The 25,568-nt window shown below is 40.3% G+C and overlaps 1 protein-coding gene across 12 annotated transcripts in view; it reads left to right on the forward strand.

Moving 5' to 3' along the window:
* The window catches only part of TMEM131L (transmembrane 131 like), a 170,345-nt gene that overhangs the window by 81,964 nt on the left and 62,813 nt on the right, over nt 1-25,568 (forward strand). For all 12 annotated transcript variants that reach the window (XR_013417346.1, XR_013417347.1, XR_013417343.1 and 9 more), the window contains 4 exons: nt 1,663-1,731; nt 7,675-7,798; nt 8,883-8,999; nt 10,155-10,265. Coding sequence is in view for 6 of the 12 variants with exons in the window: in XM_015139364.3 (XP_014994850.3) it covers nt 1,663-1,731; nt 7,675-7,798; nt 8,883-8,999; nt 10,155-10,265 (421 nt within the window). In the remaining 6 variants the exon portion in view is untranslated. The remainder of the gene's footprint in view (nt 1-1,662; nt 1,732-7,674; nt 7,799-8,882; nt 9,000-10,154; nt 10,266-25,568) is intronic.

Consider the following 25,568-nt stretch of genomic DNA (forward strand, 5'->3'; position numbering starts at 1 on the left):
TGTGGGTACTTCTTCACCTTCGTTACCACCTGTGGTTCTTCACATCATTTCCGGAGGCAACTTCTCTGCAAGCCAGTTGTAGAATTAGTGCTGGCCTTTTAGGGTTTGAGTAAATAGCATACCTCTTCTCTGACCATGATCAAAACAAGTGAAGAGATTGACAAGAGTTAGGCAGATGGAGCCCAAGGCATCACTTTATTGTTAATACAGCTGGGGCTGGAGATAGAATAAAGGAGGTACAAACACACTATAATGGAGAGAGGATAGAGAAAGAGAAACTTAGATAAAGGCAGAAAGTGCAGGGAGGAAGAAAAGATGCAACTAGATTCTTCCTGTGAGACAAGGACTTTGGAAGGGTTCTCGGGTCTCTGCATCGTTTGTACCTTCAAGAAAAGTGGGGCCTTGGAGAGGGAGTTGCTGAAAGGTCACAAAGCGTATTGGCCAGCAGGTTTAAAAGTCAAATTTCCACTCCTGGACCAGCCTTTGAACCAGCTTGGTCGGTGGCTGCTGGGCGGGAGGAGAAAATGGAAAGCTTCTATTTACTTACTTATTTTTTGAGACAGGTCTCAAAAATGGTCTTGCTCTGTCACCCAGTCTGGAGTGCGGTGGTGCTATCATAGCTTACTGCAAGCTCGAACTCCTGGGCTCAAGCAATCCTCCTGCCTCAGCCTCCAGAGTAGTTGGGACTACAGGCATATGCCACCATGCCTGGCTCATTTTTAAAATTTTTTAGTAGAGATAGGATCTCACTGTGTTGCCCAGACTGCTCTCAAACTCCTGGGCTCAAGTTATCTGCCTGCCTTGGCCTCTCAAAGTGCTGGAATTACAGGCATGAGCCACCACCTCCGGCCAAAAAGATTCTATTTTGGAAAGCTTGTTCCAGTCTTTGAAAACAGTTGTTCATGTTACCTTTAGGAGCTTCTTCAGTTAAACATCTTTAGATTATTACAGCTTTTAAAATGTCATTATGGAGGTTGATAGTTTTTTGATACTCATATGTATATTTTGTATTTTATGTTTTTAAGTATGTTTATATGTCATGTATCTTTATTATGGTTTTCTTTTACATGTTTTAAAAATGTTTTGATATTCTTTCTGCTATATTGATTTGTGCCTTTTGACCATGAAGGAAAATGAAATCATAGTGATGATTAACAACCTGCCATGTGAGATTCTGTACGATTGTTATTCTTATGCAGGCTTGTGATGGTTGCAGCCTCACCTTGCAACCTTGCTTGCAGCTATGCGACACAGTCCTTGCCTGTTACAAGAAGTCTTAACAAAGTCAGAGGCCACAGTCCCCTCCCCCAGGCCAACTTTACTTGTATGTGATTTCCTGATTTAGGGTTTATGAAAATAGCCATGTCATCCAAATTCACCCAGAAATGAAGGCTGTTACAAATTAAATCCATCTCTATTTCTGTCTGAATGCTTGTAAAATCTGCACATTGGATAGGAAGTTCTAGCCATAATCTTAGATTATCTTAAGTTTTACAACTCTAGAACTATACCAGACTTCTAATAATTCAATTTTATCATTTAAAATCTATAAGGGAGTAAAATTATATCTCAGGCACTGGGAGTCATTGGTCTAAGTACATTATATCTCAGCATTTAAATGTTAAAACTACAACAAAGTCAATCTCTCTTTTCTTTTTTTAGCTTCTCGGACAAACTATTTAGTGGAAAAGGCTTACATTTTCAGCCATCAGTTTTAGATTTTGGAATACAGTAAGTATCTTTTCTTTATAATTAAAACTCATTTTATATATACTATTTATTTTCAGGATTTTTTTTTACATATATGTATAATGTTACATTTTAGGTATATTGATAATGTGAAGGGATATTGATCCTGAGACTTGTTAAGAGAAATATTTTTGTGAAAAGGAGAGTGCAAGAATTGTTTTAGCCCTTTCTTTAATTTTTTTTTTTTTTTTTGAGATGGAGTCTTGCTCTGTCACCCAGGCTGGAGTGCAGTGGCCTGATCTCGGCTCACTGCAAGCTCCGCCTCCCAGGTTCACGCCATTCTCCTGCCTCAGCCTCCCGAGTTGCTGGGATCACAGGCGTCCGCCACCACGCCTGGCTAATTTTTTGTATTTTTAGTAGAGATGGGGTTCCACCGTGTTAGCCAGGATGGTCTCGATCTCCTGACCTCGTGATTCGCCCACCTTGGCCTCCCAAAGTGCTGGGATTACAGACGTGAGTCACCGCACCCGGCCTTCTTTAATTTTTAATAAGTATACCTTTTAATATTTTATAGTGATTGGAATTTAATAAGATGTCAATGTTGTTTTTCCAAAACAGATCCGGTTATTTTATAATGAAAAACTCTAAATATTGATGGTCTCTGAATTTTTGTACACTAGATTGATTTACTCACTTGATTTTACTTCTTGCTGTGCCTTCTGGATTCAAAATTGCACCATGCTTACAGTTGTTAGGATTAAGACTTTGGAGACTCAAGTTGGGGAAGGCAGTACATAAGCTGTAATGACTTTACAGTATCATGTAAAGAACCACAAGATGAAGACAGTGTAATCTGAGTGTCAGTTTTCCCAAGGCCTAACTTGGGAACCTGGAAAAATTAAGGAAGGGTGACACTGTGGAAATCAGGCAACATAAGGACTCTTGCTGTCTGTGATAAAGTTTGAATCTTCAAGTGTTAAGCTTCCTGGATGCAGAATATAGCTGCGTTGAAAAGATAGAACTTCTAATTAGTAGTTTCAAGAGTGAGGGGTAAAAGCGCTGCTTGTTTCCGGGGCTGGCAAACAACACTTCAATTTCATGAAGAGCCTTTTGAGTGACAAGCAAAGTTTTGTGAATGAAATCACCGTGGCCATAGGAGAGCATCTGGGCTGGGTTAGGGTGGGCTCCTGTTGTGCCCTCCTTTATGCATCTGGATTACTTGCTTTACATTCCTTTCTAATCATCAAAATGTTAGAGCTGCAGTGAAGGAGAATGCACTTGGAATTTTTATTTTTTTATTTTTTTTGAGATGGAGTCTTGCATTGTCACCCAGACTGGAGTGCAAGTGGCGCAGTCTCGGCTCACTGCAGCCTCCGCCTCTTGGGTTCAAACGATTCTCCTGCCTCAGCCTCCTGAATAGCTGGAACTACGGGTGCCCATCACCATGCCTGTAATTTTTGTGTTTTTAGTAGAGACAGTGTTTTGCCATGTTGGCCAAGCTAGTCTCAAACTCCTGACCTCAAGTGATATGCCCTCCTTGGCCTCCCAGAGTGCTGGGATTACAGGCATGAACCACTGCGCCCATCCTGAACTTGAAATTTAAAAGGACCATGTTGAGCTTTTTAGAAAAAGATTTTATAAAGAGAAGAAGAGAAAACTGGGAGTTTGCCAACTTTATAAAATTCTAGGTTTCTGCTTTTTTGATTTTTTATATTTTTACTCTTATGTAAAGAAAGTTTAATAGAAGCTGAATGTTTAGTAGTTTAGTTGACAATATAAATAAGCTGAATTTATCATAACCTCATTGATTTTAAATTCTGAGAGGGTGCTGTACTTTTGTGAAAAAGCTTTATTGTGAGGCTGAGTGCGGTAGCTCACTCCTGTAATCCCACCACTCTGGGAGTCCAGGGTGGGCGGATCACTTGAGCTCAGGAGTTCGAGACCAGCCTGGCCAACATGGCAAAACCCCTGACTCTACTAAAAATACAAAAATTAGCCGGACATAGTGGTGAGCGCCTGTAATCCCAGCTACTTGGGAGGTTGAGGCACAAGAGTTTCTTGAGCCTGAGAGGCAGAGGTTGCAGTGAGCCAAGATCATCATGCCACCGAGTTCCAGCCTGGGTGACAGAGGGAAACTGTCTCAAAAAAAAAAAAGAAAAAGAAAAAGGCTTTATTGTGAAAAGAAATTTTGATTCAGGACCTACTTTAAAGAATATATGTTATAGATTGGTAGATAGAATAATATTAGTAGTAAGTATAGCTATTAGGATAGTAATTCCAGTTCATAGGATCCTGGCTGTCTGAAATATTTGCTCTTCAGTAACATAACAAAATCCTATAGTCGATGCCCATGGGGGTATGTTTACACTTGTCCCTTGTTATCCATATGGGATCGGATCCAGGATGCTCATGGAAACCAAAAGCTAAGGATGCTCAAGTCCTTGGCATATTATTTACATACAACCTCCCATATACTTTAGATTATCTCTAGAGGCCGGGCACGGTGGTTTATGCCTGTAATCCCAGCACTTTGGGAGACTGAGGCAGAAGGATCACTTGAGGCCAAGAGTTCGAGACCAGCCTGGGCAACACTGTGAGACCCTGTCTCTATAAAAAATTTTTAAAAAATTAAGCATAGTGGTGCACACCTGTACTTCCAGCTACTCACAAGGCTGAAGCAGGAGAATCACTTGAGTCCAGGAGTTCAAGGTTACTCTGAGCTATGATCATGCCACTGTATTCCAGCCTGGATGACAGAGTGTACTCCAGCCTGGATGACAGAGTTTTTTTGTTTGACAAAAACAAAAAAACTCGTTTACTTATAATGACTAATATAGTGTAAATACTGTGTAAATAGTTGTTACACTGTATCTCTTTTTTTTTGTATTGTTATTTTTGTTTTTTTCCCCCCCTCAAATACTTTCAATCAAGGTTGGTTGAATCTGCAGTTATGGAGAGCTGATTGTATATGATACACATTTGTTAATTAGCAATATACTTTAATCTCTGGTCCTAATAGCTAGACACATGCTGAGAGAATGCTGAAAGTCTTTGATTTGAAAGGCTTTCTGATTTTTAGATGGAATCACCTTTGGAGGACTTAGTTACCTTTATATAATACTTTATGGCTCCCAAAGTGTAATCATGTCTCTTGTCATTTGGGTTTTATATCAGTCCAGTGAAGACAGGCATTATCTGAGTCTGTGTGTATTGTGTTTGAGCGTGTACTACAAATGTGTTCATAGATTTGTTGCTGAGAAGGAATGCAGTTTGCTCAAGGTCATTTCACTAGAAGTGGTAGAATAAATCTTCTGATTTCTAAGAGCACTCATGATGCTATTTTTCTTATTAGTGAGATCTGGAATATGATTATGAGAATTAGTTATTTTGCTGAAGTTAAACTCAGAACAAACTTTAGCCTAAATTAGAACACATTTAAGATTAGTTGAGTTTTACCTTATGGCTGACAAATGGTTTAATTTATAGGCATTAGAGTAAAACTTTGGCCTGAGGGTTCTGCTCCTGATTTCTTCACTGTCCCAGTTCAGCTTTTGCTGTGGTTTATTTTGATGTTGGCCTTGAGCGAATCCCAGCCCTCTTCATAGCTTTGATTTTCCTGGGGGTGTAAAATTGGGATCTTGTTACTTGGTTGCCATCTGCCTGCTTCTTAGGGCTTATGTGAAGGGTTAATATTCTGCTGGTCCTAAGATAAAAAGTGCTAATCATTCATAGAGATTTTAATCATTCTTTTGTAGTGTTAAATTAACAGAGTATCTTCCAGTTGTCACTAGTGAAGGAAATTTATATCCTCATAACACTTTTAAAAATAGAATCTAAAAAATAGAATAAAAATAGCACAGTGGTGACTAGGCTTCAGCTAGCATTCTCTGTTAGGTCTGGAGAGACTTCTGGTAGTGTAGTCACTGGCTCTGTAGCATTGCCATTTTGCATTCTTATTTTCTCATGTATTTCTCTGGTAGACATTTGTATTCTTAGAAACCTTGTATTTAAATTATGTAAATGGGATATAAAGCTTTGAGGATAAGTATTAATAACTTTGATGATTGATATTATTTACTTAAAACCCCAAACCACAGAAGTCCTTATTTATTTAATTTTAATTGGGGGAAGAAAGGCAGATATGAGCCCAGTGCTCTGAGGTAAGGCTTTTCTGAAGTGACCCTTTATGTGTATGGTAGTGTTGAACATTTTTTTTTAAAATGGTGTTACTTAAGAACACTTTGAAAAATCAGGATTTTAATCACATTGATGTGGTATTTTATTTGTAATGGGATGTGAAGAACTGCGTTTTGAAATACACATTGGATATATTAAACCTTTCCTTAAGACTAGTGATTAAAAGTAAGGGTGAAAACCAAAAGAAAAATTCTAAGGATTTGATGGTAGTAACATAGTATTTTGGAGATCTCATTGTATATAAGAAAAGCAACATCCATTTCATTTTTCCTAAAGGATACATTTTTAATATCATAGAAATTGGAATAAAATCAGAAAAATATCAGCATAATGAATGAATTAGGTAAAATTCATTCATTATGCTGATATTTTTCTGATTTTATTCCAATTATAGATATAATTCATTCAGCTTAAATTAGAATATAATTTTATTTCTAGGCCATCCTAATGAGAGCTGTATATTTGGCTCTCTCTGCCACTGAAGATATTAAAACTGAAGAAATGACTTTAGTGAAATTTTTGCTGACTCTCTGTTCATTGCAACATAATTGAACAAGACTGAATTTGGTCTTGAGCAGTAGGAATCAGAGTTAAGTGATTAGAGGGAGCATTGTAGGTGGCTCCAGGCAGGTGGGCCAGAGCCCAGCTCCTTTCCTCTTGGCAATTCCTTTATCAGAGCCGAGACATCGTAGGTGGAGAGTTACTGCCGAAAAGAATTGGCATCAAGGCCTTCATGAATTAATGTATTTGCCACGGAGCAGGGATTTTACTCTGAGGTTTGTGGAAGGTTTTGAAGCTGTATATGAAACTTTTTGTAAGTGTATGTTTGTGGAGGGAGGAGCCAGAGCTTTCATCAGAGTTTTTTGGAAAGGCTCCTAATTTAAATGGACGAGAACCTCTGCTGCAAAGTGCTGCAGGATTTTCAGTTTTCTCAAAAGAATGGCCTTTAGCCATAATTAAGTTTTCCTTTTATAAGACCTAATAAAATAATATCTCTCTGTGAGTTGAAAATACATACCTCCCCAAAAAGTCTCTCTTACTCAGAAAACATAACCCTAAGAAAAATTGGGTTTTTCTTTGAGTACAGTTTCTTACCTAAACATAATTTTTTTTTTTTTTTTTTTTTTTTTGAGACGGAGTCTCGCTCTGTCACCCAAGCTGGAGTGCAGTGGCCGGATCTCAGCTCACTGCAAGCTCCACCTCCCGGGTTCACGCCATTCTCCTGCCTCAGCCTCCCGAGTAGCTGGGACTACAGGCGTCTGCCACCTCGCCCGGCTAGTTTTTTGTATTTTTTTAGTAGAGACAGGGTTTCACCGTGTTAGCCAGGATGGTCTCGATCTCCTGACCTTGTGATCCGCCCGTCTCGGCCTCCCAAAGTGCTGGGATTACAGGCTTGAGCCACCGCGCCCGGCCAACATATTTTCATTTGAATTAGAGACCCAAGTCCGAGAAGTGCCAGTGAGTTGCCTATAGGTTTTTCTTTTTTTTTTTTTTTTTTTGCAAGCATTTTAATGGCCTAAATGGGTTAAATTTTTCTAACACAGAAACCAATGGAGTGCTACTGTGGATTGGCCTAAGCCTTATAAAATGAAGTTGTTTTTTGTTTTATGACTTTTGGCTGTTGGGAATTGAATCCAGCGTGATTGGATAATTTAACTTTGTGATGAACAGCAACAGCTTTCTGGGTTTAAAAATATGTGTGTGTATATGTATAATAATACATACATATGTATAGTAATATTTATAACCACACAGTACATTGATTTTTCTCTTTGTTTCTCCTCCCAGGTTCCTGGGACATCCTGCAGCAAAGATTCTCCATGCTTACAACCCTAGTAGGGACAGAGAGGTTGTGGTGAATTCGGTGTTTGCAGCTGCTGGACATTTCCATGTGCCGCCTGTTCCCTGCAGGGTGGGTGTTGATGGACTCCTGGAAACTATGCCGTGGCAGGCTGCCAGATTTTCTTGCTTTCTTTGGCCTGAAGTTTTTACTTTCTGCTCCCCGTCTCCCCCTTTTTCTGCCACCCAAACCTTTTCCTCCTGTGTGTTTACCTTAGCATTTACTTTTCCAGTTGCTCATTTTTATAATTTTAGTGGCTCTTGATATCTCCTGGGGCCGGGGGAGGTGGTGGGGGTTGGGGAGGAGTTTGAAGACTCTCAGCTGTGTGGTAATGTATGTATATTTAACGTGGCTTTATTGTGACTAGGGAAAGTTTATATTACTTGTCTTGAAATGACTACAAACTCTGAGGCATTTAGTAATTAATGTAAGTTTATAGTTGAGACCTCTTCCATCTCTCCAACCTGCTAGGAAAGTTAGGTCTCCTTTCTAAATGCAGGACTGCAAGGTATAGTGAATGGCTCCTTGTAAAGCTGATTGGCACCATAACACAGAGCTCCAACTTAGTCTTCTAATAGTTTTACTTTCAGTGGTCTTTAATGTTTAATGAAGATCCTGATTGCTAGTAGGCTTTTATTTGTTTTGCTTACTATGTCTGCCTGATATTATGTACTTAAAAGAATACTGGGACTAAGGACGTGTTGTAAGGGGAAGCCCAATATTTGGTTTGTGACAGTCTGTCTGGATAAACTTTGTTCCTGATTTTTATTACATACCAACATGTTTGCACATTGGTTATTGTCTGTATTTAAGTAGAGATAGAACTGTGTTAGCTAAAGACAGTTGGACCTGTGGGGGTGGAAGAGGAGGGGAAGGAAAGGTGTGAGACTCACAGCTCCAGTCTGAAGCGAAAGGACTCGTCCTGAGTCAGTGGTAATATTCTTTGCTGTATCCTCTTAGATATAGCAGATATGTAAGAGCGGATAGTTGGATGCTGATAAGTTTGGGGATTCTTATGGATTCATGATACTGATAAATCAAGGGTGCACAATATGCAAATGTCTGTTAACAGAAATTGTCAAAAAAAGAAAGTCTGTGAAAGACAGTTTATCAAAGGGGGCCATTCCAAATGGCTGACTGGGGACCTTTCTTTCAGGTAATTCCAGCAATGGGGAAAACTTCCTTCAGAATTATTTTCTTACCTACTGAAGAAGGAAGCATTGAAAGTTCCTTATTTATTAATACCTCTTCGTATGGAGTCCTTTCCTATCATGTGAGTAACTTTTTCCTTTTGTCATATAATTTGGTTGGTGACTTAACTGTAGGGGTGGGGATATTTTTAAAAAGACTTGGAAATGTTGTCACCTGGTTTATGTCGTTAAAATATAAGACTGTTAGTGATGTTAAAATCATCAGCGTGCACCCTTTTCTGCCTGACGTGCCACAGTTGGCTGTCTTTCCTACTGACAACACAGCTGTAGCCCTACTGTGGATCTTTGGAGCATACTAAAACAAAGCAAAGAAATCTGTCACACAGTTTCCCAATATAAAATACAGAAGGCTTTCAAAACTCATGACTCTCACCTCATGGGCGTTCAGAAGGAGGCACTCTAAGGACAGTCTCTAGTGATTTTGCCTACCTTCCCTCCTTGGCTCAGGAATATTTCTGATTAGGAGACATTGATTGTGTGCTTGGAGGCTGATTCCAAGGGAGCTCACTATTCATATCAAAGTACCAGGAAGGGAGCTTGAAGAATCTTGTTGCTATTATCAGAAATAGGAATCTTTACCTTAAATGGTACCTGATGTGGCATTTAACAAGATGTGGCATCAAGTAATTTAAGTTCAGATCAGTAATTTTTGTGGTTATTTCTTACTGCATTCCATTAAAGAGGTACCATATCAGAGGAGTTGCCTACTTGTGAACAGATTTGCTACAGTAAGGAACATTCAGCTTAAATACAGCATTCTGTATCTGTTTGTTTGTTTGTTTGTTTATTTTTTGAGACAGGGTCTCACTTTGTTGCCCAGGCTGGAGTGCAGTGGTGTGATCTCGGCTCACTGCAACCACCTCCCAGGCACAAGCTATTCTTCTGCCTCAGCCTCCCACCACTGCCTGGCTAATTTTTGTATTTTTAGCAGAGACGGGCTTTCACCATGTTGGCCAGGCTGGTCTCAAACTCCTGTCCTAAAATGATCCACCTGCCCGGACCTCCCAAAGTGTTGGGATTACAGGCGTGAGCCACTGTGCCCAGCCAGCATTCAGCTGTGTTTTTTGTAGACAAAGATAAATATAGTAATTGGATTAGTAGAGTCTTGTAGGCCATGGTGATGAATACAGATTTCCTTTGGAGATGTGCTTTAGCATTATGGCAAATGTGTTTTAAAACTCTAACAAAGGAGCAATTCTCTCTCTCTCTTTCTGCAGGTATCTGGAATTGGCACTCGTAGAATCTCTACAGAAGGGTCTGCAAAGCAGCTACCAAATGCTTATTTTCTGCTTCCGAAGGTCCAGAGCATTCAGCTGTCACAAATGCAGGTCATTTTAATAGATTTACTTTGAATGCTGGTGGCCGCCAAGCTTTGTAACCCTCTCAGAATTGTTTTTTTTTTTTTTTATACTATTTTCTGCTTTTTGAAAAAATTATATAGAAATACATATGTAAAATATCACTGGATTCCATGTAACTCCTTTTGAACAACTGTGGAGTCCACAGTGTTGATATTCCATAGTTTGCTTAATCTTACTGTTGGTCTTTTAAAATGTTTCCTGTTTTTCACTGTTATTACCATTAGGCCATATACCTGTTTTATAAGTTTCTTTAAATTTCCTTCTGAATCCTCTGTTTCCTTGGGGCATGTTTCATAAAGAGGAGAGATACTTTAGTTAAAGACTGTGAACCATTTTGTAGAGCTTGTTAAATCTTACCAGGTTGCTTTTCAGGGAGACAGCGCCCACGGTCACAAGTAATGACAGGCCCCTAAGGATGTCCTGTAATGGGAAAAACTATTTCTGATGTTGTGGTAGATGTATAATGATAAGTTAAAATTCTTTTAATATACATTTCATGAATCATTTTATAGGGTTGGCTACTTTTTCCCTTTGATTATCTGTATTTCCTTGTAACTGAATAATTTTATAATTGAGAAAAACTCTTGAACCCACATATTATGAAACTTACCTCTTCTTTCTGATTGGTAAATAAAGAACATTGCTTAGAGTTTGTAATCAGTACCTTTAGTACCTGGGGCTTTCATTCATTCAGCGGTTCTCTTGAGCCTCTACTTTGTGCCAGGCCTTGGTATACAGTTTGTATCTGCATAGAGCTTACATTCCAGTTGGGGAGAAAAACCAAATTAATTTACCTCTAGGATTATATCTGGGATCTTTATCACCAAATACATAATTCTTAGGGATTTTAAATAATAATTTTATTTTTATAAAACTGAAAAACCCCTCCTTGAAGAATTTTAAGGAAGACTTCTTTTAATTTGCAAATGTGTATTTGGTTTAAATCCTAAAACCAGGGGGGATGTGTTGAAAGGTTTTAAGCAGGAGACTGATACTGATGTGCTGTGGCTTGCATTTTTGGAGGGCCAGATGCCTCATCAGTGGAGATCTAAGTATTGGAAGAGAGACAAGTATTCAGAGTACCTTAGTTATTGGGGGTTAATGTAAGGGTAAGTGGAATGAAGGGAGAGAGGAAACTGATTCTGCAGGCCTCCTAGAGAGCTAGAACAGCTTACCCATTATCTCATCCCCCTGGCCTGGCAGATACTGCGTACTTCTCATGACGCCCACTGCCCTTTACCACACTGAGGCCATCCTCATCTCTCTGTTGGCCAACTGATAGTATCTCATTAACTGCCAGGATCTACTCTGGTCCCTTCCTACCTCTTTCCCAAAAATTTAAGTTGGACCACATTAGTCCCCTGCTTGAAACCCTTCAGTGCATTCCCATAGGTCTTAGAATTTAAACCAAATCCTGCTTATGGCTGTAAGGCCTGTGTGGTCTGGCTGCTGTCTGTCTTCAGCCATGTTGCTCACCACCCGTTCTTGGTCTCTACCTCATGGCCACAAGAGCCTTCCCCTGCTCACTTGTGCAATGCCATTTTCCCTCCTGCCACAGGTCCCTTGTGTCTGCAATGTTCTCAACCTCCACCTCCAACTTTTCTCCAAATTAACCCTTATTTCATCCTTCCTTTTTCAACTTACGCTTGAGCTCCTCAGGGACTTTTGCCTCTCTCTCCATCCTAATTTCCGCTCCCATACTTATCTAGACTACCACTCCCATACTTATCTCCATTAAATAATCACATACCCACATGATGTAATTGCTTCACCATTCTTTCCATCACCCATGGAATGGAGTCTGATTGGGCTTCCTGTTGTACTCCCTGCACCTCACCTGGGAAGCAGTGGTTGAGTGGAGTTTTGGCCTGAGGTAGCTCTGGGGCTGTCCTCACAGGCCAAGTTTCTGTTGCTCCCTGTGCTGTAGCCTACCTTGGCAGTGCCTCGGCTTTTCTTGGTCTTTGTTTCTGCTTCAGAAGATACCAAACTCTGTTTCTTTTCTTTTTTTATTTTTAAAATTTATTTTGTAAACAATGTTATGAAATACAATTCACGTACCACAAAGTCCGCCCACTTAAAGTGTACCATTCAGTGAGTTTTAGTATATCCAAAGTTGTGCAGCCATCACGATCACTGTCTAATTTTAGAACATTTTCATTGCCTCAGTCTCTTATTTTCTGTCTTTAAAGATTTGTCTATTTTGAACATCTTATATAAATGAAATGTATGGTCTTTTGTGATTGGTATCTTGCCCTTAGCATGTTTTCAGTTTCATCCATGTCTTTCATTCCTTTTTTTTTGGTTAAAAATATTTTAATTGATAAATGATTGCAGAGGATGTTTTACCCATGTGAAAACAATACGGTGGTAACCATGGAATGATATTTTTCTTTTTTTAAAAAAAAATTTTTTTTTGTTATTATACTTTAAGTTCTAGGGTACATGTGTACAACATGCAGGTTTGTTACATATGTATACACGTGCCATGTTGGTGTGCTGCACCCATTAACTCGTCATTTACATTAGGTATATCTCCTAATGCTATCCCTCCCCCGTCCCCTTCTTTCATTCCTTTTTATTGCAAATAATATACATTGTAGGACATGCCACATTTTGCATAAGCATTCATCAATTGGTGTACATTTGTGTTGTTTCTACTCTGGCTATTATGAATAATGTTGCTATGAACATTCTTGTGTAAGTTTGTGTGGATGTATCTTTCATATCTTTTCTCTTGGGTGTATACTTAGGAGTGGAACCTTGCTGCATCATATGGTAATTCCATGTTTAATATTTTGAGGAGCTGTAAAACTGTTTTCTAAAGTGGTTGCATCATTTTACAATCCCATTAGCTATCTATGAGGATTCCAGTCTTCTACAACTTTGCCAACACTTGTCTTCCATTTTTGTTTATGTTTTTTAAAATAATCATCTTACTGGGCATGAAATGGTATCTTATGTGGTTTTGATTTGCATTTTTGTAATGACTAATGACATTGAGCATCTTTTCATGTGCTCAGTGGCCATTTGTATATTGTCTTTGGGGAAGTGTCTATTCATATCCTTTACACATTTTAAAATTGTGTTTGTCTTTTTATTGTTGAGTAGTAAATGTATTAAATTCTGGATATTGGACCTTTATCAGGTACATGGTTTGCAAATATTTTCTCCCTTTCTATAGGTTGTCTTTTCATTTTCTTGATAATGCCCTTTGAAGTACAAAAGATTTAAATTTTGGTGAAGTCAAGTTTTTCTATTTTTCTTTTTTCACTTTATGATTTTAGTATTATATCTAAAAAGGCCTAAAGTTATGAAGCTTTACTCCTATGTTTTCTCCTAAAGTTTTATGGTTTACATTTAGGTTTATGACCCATCTGACTTTAAGTGTTAGCATATGGTGTGAGGAAGGGATTAATTTTCCTTCTTTTTCATGTAGATGTCTGGTAGTTCCAGTACCATTTGTTGAAAAGACAGTTCTTTGTACATTGAATTGTCTTGGTATCCTTGTTGACCTCTTATCTGTGGCCCCATTCCTGACTGTAGATTCTCTCCTTCACTTTTCATTTATCCTAGGATCTGTGAATTTAGTTAAGTCACTTTCTAAGGCTGCTCCTTTTGCCATAGTTCTCACCCATCAGTCAAAAATAGTTATTGAACATTATTTCTTAAGTGTTCCAGTAAATGATGGGGCCATGAACACAACACAGTGTGTTCTTGTGGTGTTATGGTATAAAATACTTCAGAGTTTGTAGATGGATTTAATTGTTTTGGCTGGTCTTTTGTTAGAAACCAGTATTAAAAAATCTGAATATCAGAAGAAAATATCTTAAAAGGTAGTTATTTTAATTCTTTCATTTTTGCTGTGATTTAGGAAAATGAATTTTAAAGTTAATTTTTTCTTTTTTTTTGAGACAGAGTCTTGTTCTATTGCCTAGGCTGGAGTGCAGTGGCACGATCTCAGCTCTCTGCAACCCCCGCCTCTGGGTTCAAGCGATTCTCCTGCCTCAGCCTCCCGAGTAGCTGGGACTACAGGTGCACACCACCAAGCCCAGCTAATTTTTATATTTTTAGTCGAGACAGGGTTTCACCATGTTGACCAGGCTGGTCTCAGACTCCCACCTCGGCCTCCTAAAGTGCTGGAATTACAGGCGTGAGTCACTGCACTCAGCCTAAAGTATGTTTTAAGGCTTGCCATACCTAAAAACAAAAACTTAAAAAATTTAAACCTAAGAAATAATTCTGGCATTCCTCTAGAAGAAAAAATCCTGACTGGAGTATTTCTGCATGTAAACTGCATACATTATGTGAGGTCTTTGTTGTATTTTAAGTGGCCGTAAAGTTGTCAACTGTTCTTTGAAAGGAATGTCTTTATTTTGATATTCTACCGGTTTTACGTTTTTTTGCTCTCTGCTTGTTGTCAAGAGCCCATTGTCTAGGGTTGGGGGGTTAGTGGATTCAGGAGGTCGGACTCCCTCAAAAAGGATAAGAGAGTGTGGAAGGTACCAAAGGCATAATTGTCTCTTCTCCAGTATAGAGCTAGAAAGTATATCTGATAGAAAGCTAAGCAAGAAGGTTTAGACATAAATATGTCATCAACTTTTCTTTAACTTGTTCCCTTAGTGCCATGTGAAGAGAAAATAACTGGTTTAGGAATAAAATTTGAAATTGAGAGAAGAAATACAGTTGTTTTATGTATATCAATTGAATCATTATGAAAAAGAAAACTGAGACTAAGATGATAATAGTAATTTAAAAGTATTTTCACTGAAACAATAGGGCCATATAATTTTTAGATTTTTATATGTGAGTGGGTAAAAAGTACAGGCTGATTATATGTTTGGGTCTGCCTTACTTACATATGGGTCTAAATATGAAGTATAATTCATTGAATATTTAAAAAATTGTCTGGCTTCAGCATAGGTAGAGGATAGAAAGGCATGTACCCAAGGATCCCTGAACATAAATAGTCTGGAAGGTGAGGGTTCCAAAATTTGCAGGTACTGCTTGACTTATCCATCTGTGAAATGCTGATCAGAGAAGGAAAAATGCAGGAATATTTTATAAAACTGTGGAGCACGGATCATAAAATGGGAGAAGTGCTTGATGTAGCACGTTGAGGACACATATTTCAAATGGCATTTAAAAGATCATTATGAGTTATCTGTTGCAAAACTTGAAATTTACGTTGCCAGAATAATCTCAGAAGGTAACAGATGTTTTGCTGCTGCAAACTTAGCAAAATTCAATCATGAGAAAGGAAAGCAGTGAGAAAATGGGATGTGTACCCTTTTTTTTTTTTTTTTTTTTTTGAGACAGGGTCTCACTCTGTCACCCAGGCTGGAGTGCAGTGGTACTATCTCAGTTCACAACTTCAGCCTCCTGGGCTCAAGCCATCCTACTGCCTCCACCTCCTGGGTAGGTGAGATCACAGGCGCATGCCACCAAGCCTGGCTAATTTTTGTATATTTTGTAGAGACAGGGTTTTGCCATGTTTCCCTGCCTGGTCTCAAACTCTTGAACTCATTGATCCACCCACCTCGGCTTTTCAAAGTGCTGGGATTACAGGTGCAAACTACCACGCCTGGCCTGGATGTGCGATTTTGTGTGCAGCGTTGTGATATACGTGAACCACGTGCAGTATTTCTCCTCACATGTATTACAACACTGCACACAAAGGTATGCATTCAGTTTTTCTCATTGCTTCCAATTAGTATGCTGAGTTGAATCCTCAATGCAATAGTATTAAGAGGCGGGGCCCTTGCGAGGTGACCAGGTCATGAGGAAGGAGCCTTCATGAATAGGATTGGTGCCTTTAATGAAAGAGGCCCAGCCAGGTGCGGTGGCTCACACCTGCAATCCCATCACTTTGGGAGGCCCAGGTGGGCAGATCACCTGAGGTCAGGAGTTCAAGACCAGCCTGGCCAACATGCTGAAACCCTGTCTTTACTAAAAATACAAAAATTAGCCGGGTGTGGTGATGTGTGCCTGTAATCCTAGCTATTGGGGAGGGTGAGGCAGGAGAATCGCTTGAACCCAGGAGGCGGAGGTTGCAGTGAGCCGAGATCGCGCCATTGCACTCCAGCCTGGGAGACAAGAGCAAAACTCTGTCTCAAAAAAAAAAAAAAAAAAAGAAGGCCCAAGGGAGCTTGTTTGCCCCTTCTGCCATTTGAGGACATGGATGGCACATAGCAGGTGCCATCTAGGAGGAACCAGCCCTCACTAGAATCTCTTGGTACCTTGATCCTAGACTTCTCAGAACTGTGAGCAATAAATTTCTGTTGTTTATAAACTACCTAGTTTGAGGCATTTTTTTATGGTTGACCATCTGGACCAAGATAGTAGGAAAACATGGAGTTAAGATTGCTTTTTTAAAAAAAACCTTTTCATTTGGTCCTTCTTTTTTATTGTTTTGACCTTCACGCAGAGAGAATTCCTACCGTTGAAAGTCACTGTTGTGGTGGGTCTGAATGACAGTCTGAGGCGCTCCTACTTTTGTTGCATTCTTCTTGTTTTTGTCACTTGGGTTTTCTTCCAGTCATTCTCTCTCTGCTCCAGTTCACATGTCACTCTGCTGCTGGTGCTGTTGTCTTACACAAAACTGGTTGTTATTTCCCTGGCCACCGGATTAGCTGAGCCCTCTCTTGTTTACAGGATAAAGTCCGAGCTCCTTTGCTTAGCATACAAGGTCCTTGATAACCTGGGACCAGCTTCTCCCTCCAGGCTTAGAGCTTCTACCCTTCTTTTCTGAACTCTGGCCTCACAGACCTCTCCTCATTCCCAGAACATGCCATCCCTTTTCCACAAGCTCTCTTAGCCTCATAAGCTTTTATCCCATTCTAATTATTCTTCTAATTCCATCCTTCAAGACCCAGTTCAGATATCGCCTCTCTGGCACCTCTCCAGGTTCCCAGGCAGCCTGAGCTCGAGGTCTGCATGCCCCTTGGTCCACGCCCTGCCTTAATGCTTAGAGTCTCGGGTGTCTCTCTCTTCTGCTCTTCCATGAGGCTCTGCAGGAGGGACAGGGCCGGCTTTTTCATTATTATAATCTCCATCAATTTTGTGTTTAGTACATTGAGGACTCCCAGAGTTTTTAATAGATAAATGAGTCAATGGGCATCTGAGTTGAGATCCCCAAATAGCATATCTACTAGTCATAACATCTAAGATTTGTATACCTTCACCTTTTCACCACATCAACCAGTGTGACCTTCAGCAGATTTACTACCGGGGCAGGTGCTATTATTCTTATTTTAGAAATTATAGAATGGACTTAGAGTTTAAGTTACTTGGTGAAGGTTAAGAGTAGAGCCAGCGAATAATTACTAACTTTTTGTAATTTTTGTAATAAGGGCACATTTTGGTCCTTGGCAATGCCAGCTCAGTGTGCTTTGAATTTTCCCTCAATTTAGTAAATGCTGTATTGATTTTCATATCTATTGCTTTAGTAATCCATGGTCCAGAAAACATCAATGCAAATGCAGTGCTCTCTGAAGCATTTTTATTATGGCAAAAAAGAAGACACAGCTTAAAGGCCCAACAGTAGAAAAAGGATTTGATAAATTTAAGTATATCAACATAGTGTAGAATATTCAGCAGTTCTTCGAATTATAATTATGATACCTATTTGGAAATGTGTGACAAGTATTAAAATTAGACTACGATTGTAACTAAATATATAGTGGGGGTATAACATATAAATATAGTTGTGTTAGGCTCGTGAGAAGGCAAGAAATTTTATTATTTTAATGTTTTCTTCAGTAATGTATTGGATTCAAGCCATTGAGATTTGAGGAGTGTTTCAGTGACTTATTTGGGCACAATAGAATATTCGAAATTGGCATTGTCTCAGAATCTGGCGTTTAGGATCATTAGCCATATAATTTGTCTGAAAGACTGAAAAGAACTTAAATTATTATTATTGGAATCATTGTAAATAACGTGGGACTTTTTTTTTTTTTTTGAGACGGAGTCTCGCTCTGTGGCCCACACTGGAGTGTAGTGGCATGATCTCGGCTCACTGCAAGCTCCACCTCCCGGGTTCACGCCATTCTCCTGCCTCAGCCTCCTGAATAGCTGGGACTACAGGTGCCTGCCACCATGCCTGGCTAAGTTTTGTATTTTTAGTAGAGAGAGGGTTTCACCGTGTTAGCCAGGATGGTCTTGATCTCCTGACCTCGTAATCCACCCGCCTCAGCCTCCCAAAGTGCTGGGATTACAGGCGTAAGCCACCACGCCCAGCTGAAACTTGGTTTTAAAGTTAGAGGAAAACCCTGACACACAGTTCTGTCAAATAAAGGTAGTTTTTTTGTTGTATGTGAGTGTGTGTGTATGTGTGTGTCTCAACATAGTATCAAATTATTGAATTGTTGAAGAGATTATCTCTTAAGGATATTCTGGGATTATCAAAAACTATAATGTGATTATATCAAAGAAATGAAACATTAGAAATAAACCTTAAGACCGCAGTCATACTTGGCAACGATCATCGTAATTAATAGTTGGTTGTCTCCTTGCAATATTTTTTCTAAGTGTATGTGTGGATGAGGGATTTTCTCCCCCACCATGGCAACATGTTGCTGGATTGTGTACAGCAGAGATTATCTCTGGATATTCTGTGTGATATCTAATATGTTTCAGACCAGGAGTTCCTAACCTTTTAAAACTGGCACAACCTTTGCTTTCAGTGTGTGGTGTCAAACCCTCATGCCCGCCTGCCAGGGACAGGTGCTGGGCAAAGGTTGCAGTCCCGGGCCGCCTGCAGTGTGGCGCCTGCTAGATTTGGCATGGGGGAGGGTGCCCCAGGTTGTTACCTGCTACTTGCCTTCTAAGGTGCTGATCCCTGTCAATTAACGTGGCAGTCTAGAAGGGAAGCTGTAAAATCAGGGTAAGGAGGAGAACGTGGAAAGCCTTTCAATCACAGTTTGATGAAGAAATGGAAAGGGCACGTTTCTCACTAACAAGTTACAAAATGCCTGATCTAGGATTTGAAGATGGAGAAAGAACAGAGAAAGGTTAAGGATCTTTAGAGCTGTCCTGTTTTCCTGATAGTCCTACATACTTAGTTAAATGGAATAAACAGTGTGATAGCTGAAAATTCCTACCAATACCTGTATAACCATATGTATTTAGTAACATTTTTTTTTGTTGTAGTTTTAGCAGTGCACCAAGATGTAACCATTTTTTGTTGTTTGAGACAACACCTGGAGTTTTTTTGTCCTATCTCCAAGAGGATTAAGGAGCACGGCACGAAGGTGAGGTTAGAGCGAAAGTTTAGTAAGTGAAAGAAGAAAGCTAGATTTTTTTTTCCCCCAGGCTGTAGTTTTGTTTTTTGTTTTGAGACAGACTTTTGCTCTTGTCACCCAGGCTAGAGTGCAGTGGCACGATCTCAGCTCACTGCAACCTCCGCCTCCCGGGTTCAAGCGATTCTCCTGCCTCAGCCTCCCTAGTAGCTGGGATTACAGGCACGTGCCACCACACTCAGCTAATTTTTGTATTTTTAGTAGAGATGGGGTTTCACCATGTTGGCCTGGCTGGTCTTGAACTCCTGACCTCAGGAGTGCTGGGCCTCCTGGGCCTCCCAAAGTGCTGGGATTACAGGTGTGAGCCACCGTGCCCAGTCCCCAGGCTGCTTTTTATGTGGGAATAAGGCACTAACCCTTGAACTAGGGGCTCTCTGGAAACCCTTCCCTTGCTATCTACCGAAGGCAAGCTAGCACTCCTTTCAGTTTATTTGAGTGATAAAAGTTGTTTGATCTTTTTTACATAAAATGATAGGCTGTCAATCTCTGGAAAATGATTATTATATGTTAAGGGGAAATTAAGTGATGTTATACATTTACTTATCTACCTACTTCTGAATATAGCTTTTTTTTTTTTTTTTAAGGAATTGCTTAAACTTCTAAAAATTTTCTTAAGTTTCCAGTGAGAATGCTTTGTGGAATGGGAACTTGGGAAGGGGAGAGGTAGAGGAGGGTTGGTGACTGGAAGAAAGGGGGGGCGTGTTGCGAAGACTCTAGAAAGAATACCAAGATGTGTGAGTGGGGGTGTTCTCCCTCCCCTCACTTTTGTTTCAGACTCAGTGGAGTCTCTTCACTCCCCATCTTCCTCCGGTTTGCTGCTTTAAAATCTCTGCTTTCTTGGCTACTGTGAGGACACAGTTTCCCGGTCCCTCTTTTAACTCAGTGTTTACCTTGTCTCTCTTTATTTTTTTGCCTCCCAGGAGAATTGACTAGTTCCTTACTGAACGCCCTAAGAGATCTCTGTTGTAGCAGCTATAATACTCAAAAGGTTTTGTTTTTATGGATTTTTCTGTACTAGATTTAACCCCATAAGAGCAAGAATTATGCCTTAATCTTTGTTTTCCTGTTACCTAGCATAGAGTCTGGCAATATAACATGTAGTAAATAAATGATTGACAGTCGGATAAATGAATCTTAAAATGGAAAACATTATAATAAGCTGTTTATGAAGATATGACACACAGACCTTCCTTTGACTCCTTTCATTTATTCTATTAGAGTATTTTAGAAACTTTTGTTAGAAGACTTAGAGACACTTAACAACACCTCTCTTCCTGACCAAGTTCTGAATCATTGGATGTTTAAGAATCCGGAGTTAGAGAACTAAAACCGGCTTTGTATTACTGATAAGACATATTCTTCTGTATTAGCTAGGGTAAGAGAGCCAGGAGTTACTGACTCAGTCTCCCCTAGGGTAGACTTTGGGGCGGTCCACTGGAGGGGAAGTTTGGGTCTGAAGGACAGATGCTTCCCAAAGTGTAGAGAGGAAGAAGAAAGAACCAACTCCTCCAAGAGCCCCCGCTGTTGCCCACCAATTAGGTCATTCCTTGACCTCCAAGGGGAGAGGAAGGCTTGGGATAAAAGGACAGGAGTGTTTAGGTGAAGAATAAGCCTTTCATTGTGACATCCTTGGTTTCTGTGCTCTTGACCCTTTGGAATTACCTGTTAAGCCCGAGATCAGCTGACTTCCAGCCCTGTGCTTTCACCTTCTCGGGCCTGTTCCTCCTCCCCTGAGAGCCAACCCCTCCCCTGATTTCTTTGTTGACCCTCCTCGAACTGCTGGGGTCTGCTGTTGAGTTTGCCCCTAGAAACTTTGAGATGGATTAGATAAATTCACTTAAGAATCTGCCCCAAGGCCACACTGTAACCAGGGTTGAAAGTTCACATCTTCCTCTCTTTCCCCATCCCAAATTCTTTTCAACTGCAGTATCCAGTACAGTTTATCAGAGCTTTTGTGATGAGATTAAATAACAGTGTTAAAATATGGCAGTAGAAAATACCAGCCATATAAAATGCCTGTCATAGAGATGCATAGTGGGAGCGAATAAGAGGGTGAATTCCAAACCAGACCACCTGGCTAAAAATCTTGGTTCTGAGTGACTTTAGCCAAGTTACCTGATCTCCCTGTATCTCAGTTTATCTGTAAAATATGTAATAATAGCCCTTTCGGATAGGGTTGGTGTAGCTATTGAATCAATTAATTTATGTAAAGAGCTTAGAACTAGTCTCTGGCACATAGCTAAAATGCCTTAATCACTTAACTTTTTAAAAAGAAGCTTCTGACTATAAGCCCTCTCCTATTATGAAACTCCGAGAGAACTTTAAAATTCAGAGATTCAAACCCCTGGCAGGACATGAAAGTTCAAGGCTCTGGTAATGTATTAAATTATCTTGGCCTGTGAGTTAACATTCAAAGAATTTGAAGTCCTCCTCAATTTCTTGTTTTTATTTTATTTGTTTTTATTTTAATCAGAGAAGTTCGCCATGCCTGTGTGCAGCTGGGGAACTTTTAGCAGCTACAGCCTGGATTTGTTCTTTTGCTAGAACGTGCATGGTTTCCCCGAGGTTTCAGAATTTATAGTGGTTCAATAGTAATTGATCCTCACTTGAATCTACAATCTTAACAGAAACACACAAGAATAACAGATTATTAACCTCACATCCAAAAAATTTGGAAAATGTGTCCCCCCCCACCCCCCAGCCCTCCAAGCGCTAACTTTAAGCAGACTTGTCCCCAGTACTTCATATTTGCCAAAGAGAGGGAAAGAAGTTGGAGAGAGCCTCACCTTGGTTTCCCCTGGAATTCATGCTGGTTGTCGAGTCTCAGACCTTTGCACTTAATGCTTGGCAGGGAGAGATCACCATTAGTCAGGAGGCTAATCTGGGGACTTTGGGGGTTAGAGAGGAGCCACCTGTGCCTACCACCGCCCTGCTCAGGAAGGGGCACCTGAGATGCTCTGGCTTTCCCTCAGAGTTTATAAATTTGCCTGGCGGTAGCCCAGATGCTCGGCCTGCCTGCCTTCTGTTTTCCGTGTGTGCATTTCTGTTTCTTCCTTGGGCCCTTGTTTCTGGCATTTCGCGGCACTTTTGTGCTAGTGGTGCGGGAAGCTGTTTTAGGAGCAGAGCGGCTGCAGAGTCTGTGGGCAGTGACGTTGAGATCTGTGCACAGGGTGGTTTCCATTGCCTCTCACTGTGGACTTGCGGGGCCTTCTGAAACCTGCTTTTTAAGGAAGCTTGTTTCCTTTTTGTCCACTTATTTCAACTGGAGTGCCCTGAGGTGAGCGGTTGTTGACACTTTGGAAGTGTGAGTCCATCAGGGCCTAGTGGGGATAGTTCCTTCTTTTTCTGTGTTAGTTGGCTGTGCCCCCAGGACTTGCTTGTCCTCCACTGTTCAGTTTAACCAGCTTTTTGTGTTGGTCTCGTCTTTCTCAATTAGTGCATTCCTTTAATTTTTAAAAAACTTTTTGATCTAGATATTTATTTTCCTTTTAGATATTTCTCTAGATTTTTTTCGGTGTGTTCTCCCAAAGCAAAAGAGATAAAATCAAGTTCTGGGTCTACTAAAAACATCTATGATTCAAACAAATCTTTTTTCTGTTTGTTGCATTGCATAATCTTACATGAGAGATACTCTCCTGTCGGCTCAGTATCCCAGTCAGGCCCAGGCTCGGTTTATCTTTCCTGCCTAGTTTCCCTTTAATGGTTTCCTCTTTGCTGTTCCTTCTCTTGATTGAATCCTAAATGCCATAAACTTCTCAAGCATATTACCTCAGGGCACAAGCAGTAATTGTATCTCCATTGAAAAATGCACTGAGCATTCCACACTCACCTTCCTGGTTTCCTCTCACCTGTCCAGGTTTGTGTAAGACTTGGTGTAGCCACCTCAGTCTTTGATGGTAGAGCTCCTTAATTGTTTACTCTGGGGAATTTAAGTGTATTTCTTCACAGTTCCTAGAACTCAATCGTGGTTTCTTAATTATTTTTACTTTTGTTTTAAGACGGGGTCTTGCTCTGTCACCTAAGCTAGAGTGCAGTGGTGCAGTCACGGTTCATTACAACGTTGACCTCCCGGGCTCAGGTGATCCTCCCTCCTCAGCCTCCTGAGTTGCTGGGACTACAGGCATGTACCACCACTCCCAGCTAAGTTTTATATTTTTTTGTGGAGACGGGGTTTCACCATGTTGCCCAGTCTGGTTTCAAACTCCGGAACTCAAGTGATCCACCTGCCTCCGTCTCCCAAAGTGCTAGGATGACAGGTGAGAGCTTCCGTGCCTGGCCTGTGTTTTGAGTCTGCTGAGATCTTGCCTGTTTTCCTTTATTAGATTGTTTTAAAAGCTCCATTTAGCACAGAGATACATTTCATTTTGAATACCTGTACCATGAGATCTCAAAGTATCTCCACTTCTCTCTTTATGTCTGTTTAACCTGGCTTTCGAGATTTTGTTTTCTTTTTTCCTTTTTAGTTGGCATGTAATAATTGTACTTAATGTATGGGATAAAGAGTGCTATTTTGGTATTGTATACAATGTGTAACAATCCACTCAGGGTAATTAGCATATTATCACCTCAGACATTTATCATTTTATTGTGTCGTGAACATTCAAAATCCTCCCTTCTAGCTTTATTGTAGTTAACTGCAGTTACCCTGTAGTGCTGTAGAACACCAGAACTCATTCCGTCTGTTTAGCTATAACTTTGTATCAGTTACCCAGCAAGGTTTGGTTTTTTTTTTTTTTTTTTGAGACGGAGTTTCACTCTTGTTGCCCAGGCTGCAATGCAGTGGTGCGATTTCGGCTCACTGCAACCTCCGCCTCCCGGGTTCAAGTGATTCCCCTGTCTCAGCCTCCCAAGTAGCTGGGATTACAGGCGACTGCGACCACGCCCGGCTAATTTTTGTATTTTTAGTGGAGACAGGGTTTCACTATGTTGGTCAGGCTGGTCTCGAACTCCTGACCTCGTGACCTGCCCGCCTCAGCCTCCCAAAGTGCTGGGATTACAGGCGTGAGCCACCGCGCCTGGCCCGGTTTGATTATTTCAAACTATTTCAGCTGTGTCTAGTTCTTGCCTTCCCCTTTCCCTATGTATATATGGAGTAAAATATACTTAACACAAAATTTACCATTTTCACCATTTATATGTGTACAGTTCACTGGCAGTAAGTACATTCACAGTGTTGTACAGTCATCACCACCATCTGTCTCCAGGATTCTTTCAACACCTCAAGGGAAACTCCATACCCATTAAACACCTTCCCTCAGCCACTACTATTCTCCCTGGCAACGACTATTCTACTTTCTGTCTCTATGAATTGGACTATTCTAGGTCCCTCGTAGAAGTGGGATTATACAGTATTTGTCGTTTTATGTTTGGTTTATTTCACTTAGCATAATATCTTCAAGGTTCACCCATGTTATATAGCATGTATCAGAATTTTATTCCTTTTTAAGGCTGAATAATGTTCTGTTGCATGTATATATCATGTTTTGTTTATCCACCTTGGGGCGTTTGTGAGTAGTCTTGCTATGAACAAGCATCTGTTTGAGTCCCTGCTATCACTTTTGAATGTATACCTAGAAATGGAATTGGTAATTCTGTTCCAGTTTTTTGAGGAACTACCACAGCATCCTTTCTTTTATAGCCTAATTCTCTCCACCGCGATGCCTACTTAAGTATAAGCTGTGCCCATGCTACTCAAGGTCAAGCGACAGCAGCCTGCATCACAAAGCTTAAACTTTTGCCGAGCCTGGATCTTGTTTCAGGGCCTGTGCCAGACATGCAGGGCCTATTTGTCATTTGTTTGAGGCCCAGCATCATCCAATTGTATAAAAATAGTTACTTGCCTTAGGACAGAGCCAACATACGCTGCCTGACCTATCAAGGTGAAAATCCCACATGGCTGTACTGACGCTGCCAGCCCAGTTTGTAATAGTTAAAAGCTAGTTATCCAGGTGTGAAAACCAAGGTGTTGCTC

The sequence above is a fragment of the Macaca mulatta genome, chromosome 5 (assembly GCF_049350105.2).
Source record: "Macaca mulatta isolate MMU2019108-1 chromosome 5, T2T-MMU8v2.0, whole genome shotgun sequence".
NCBI lineage: Eukaryota > Metazoa > Chordata > Mammalia > Primates > Cercopithecidae > Macaca > Macaca mulatta.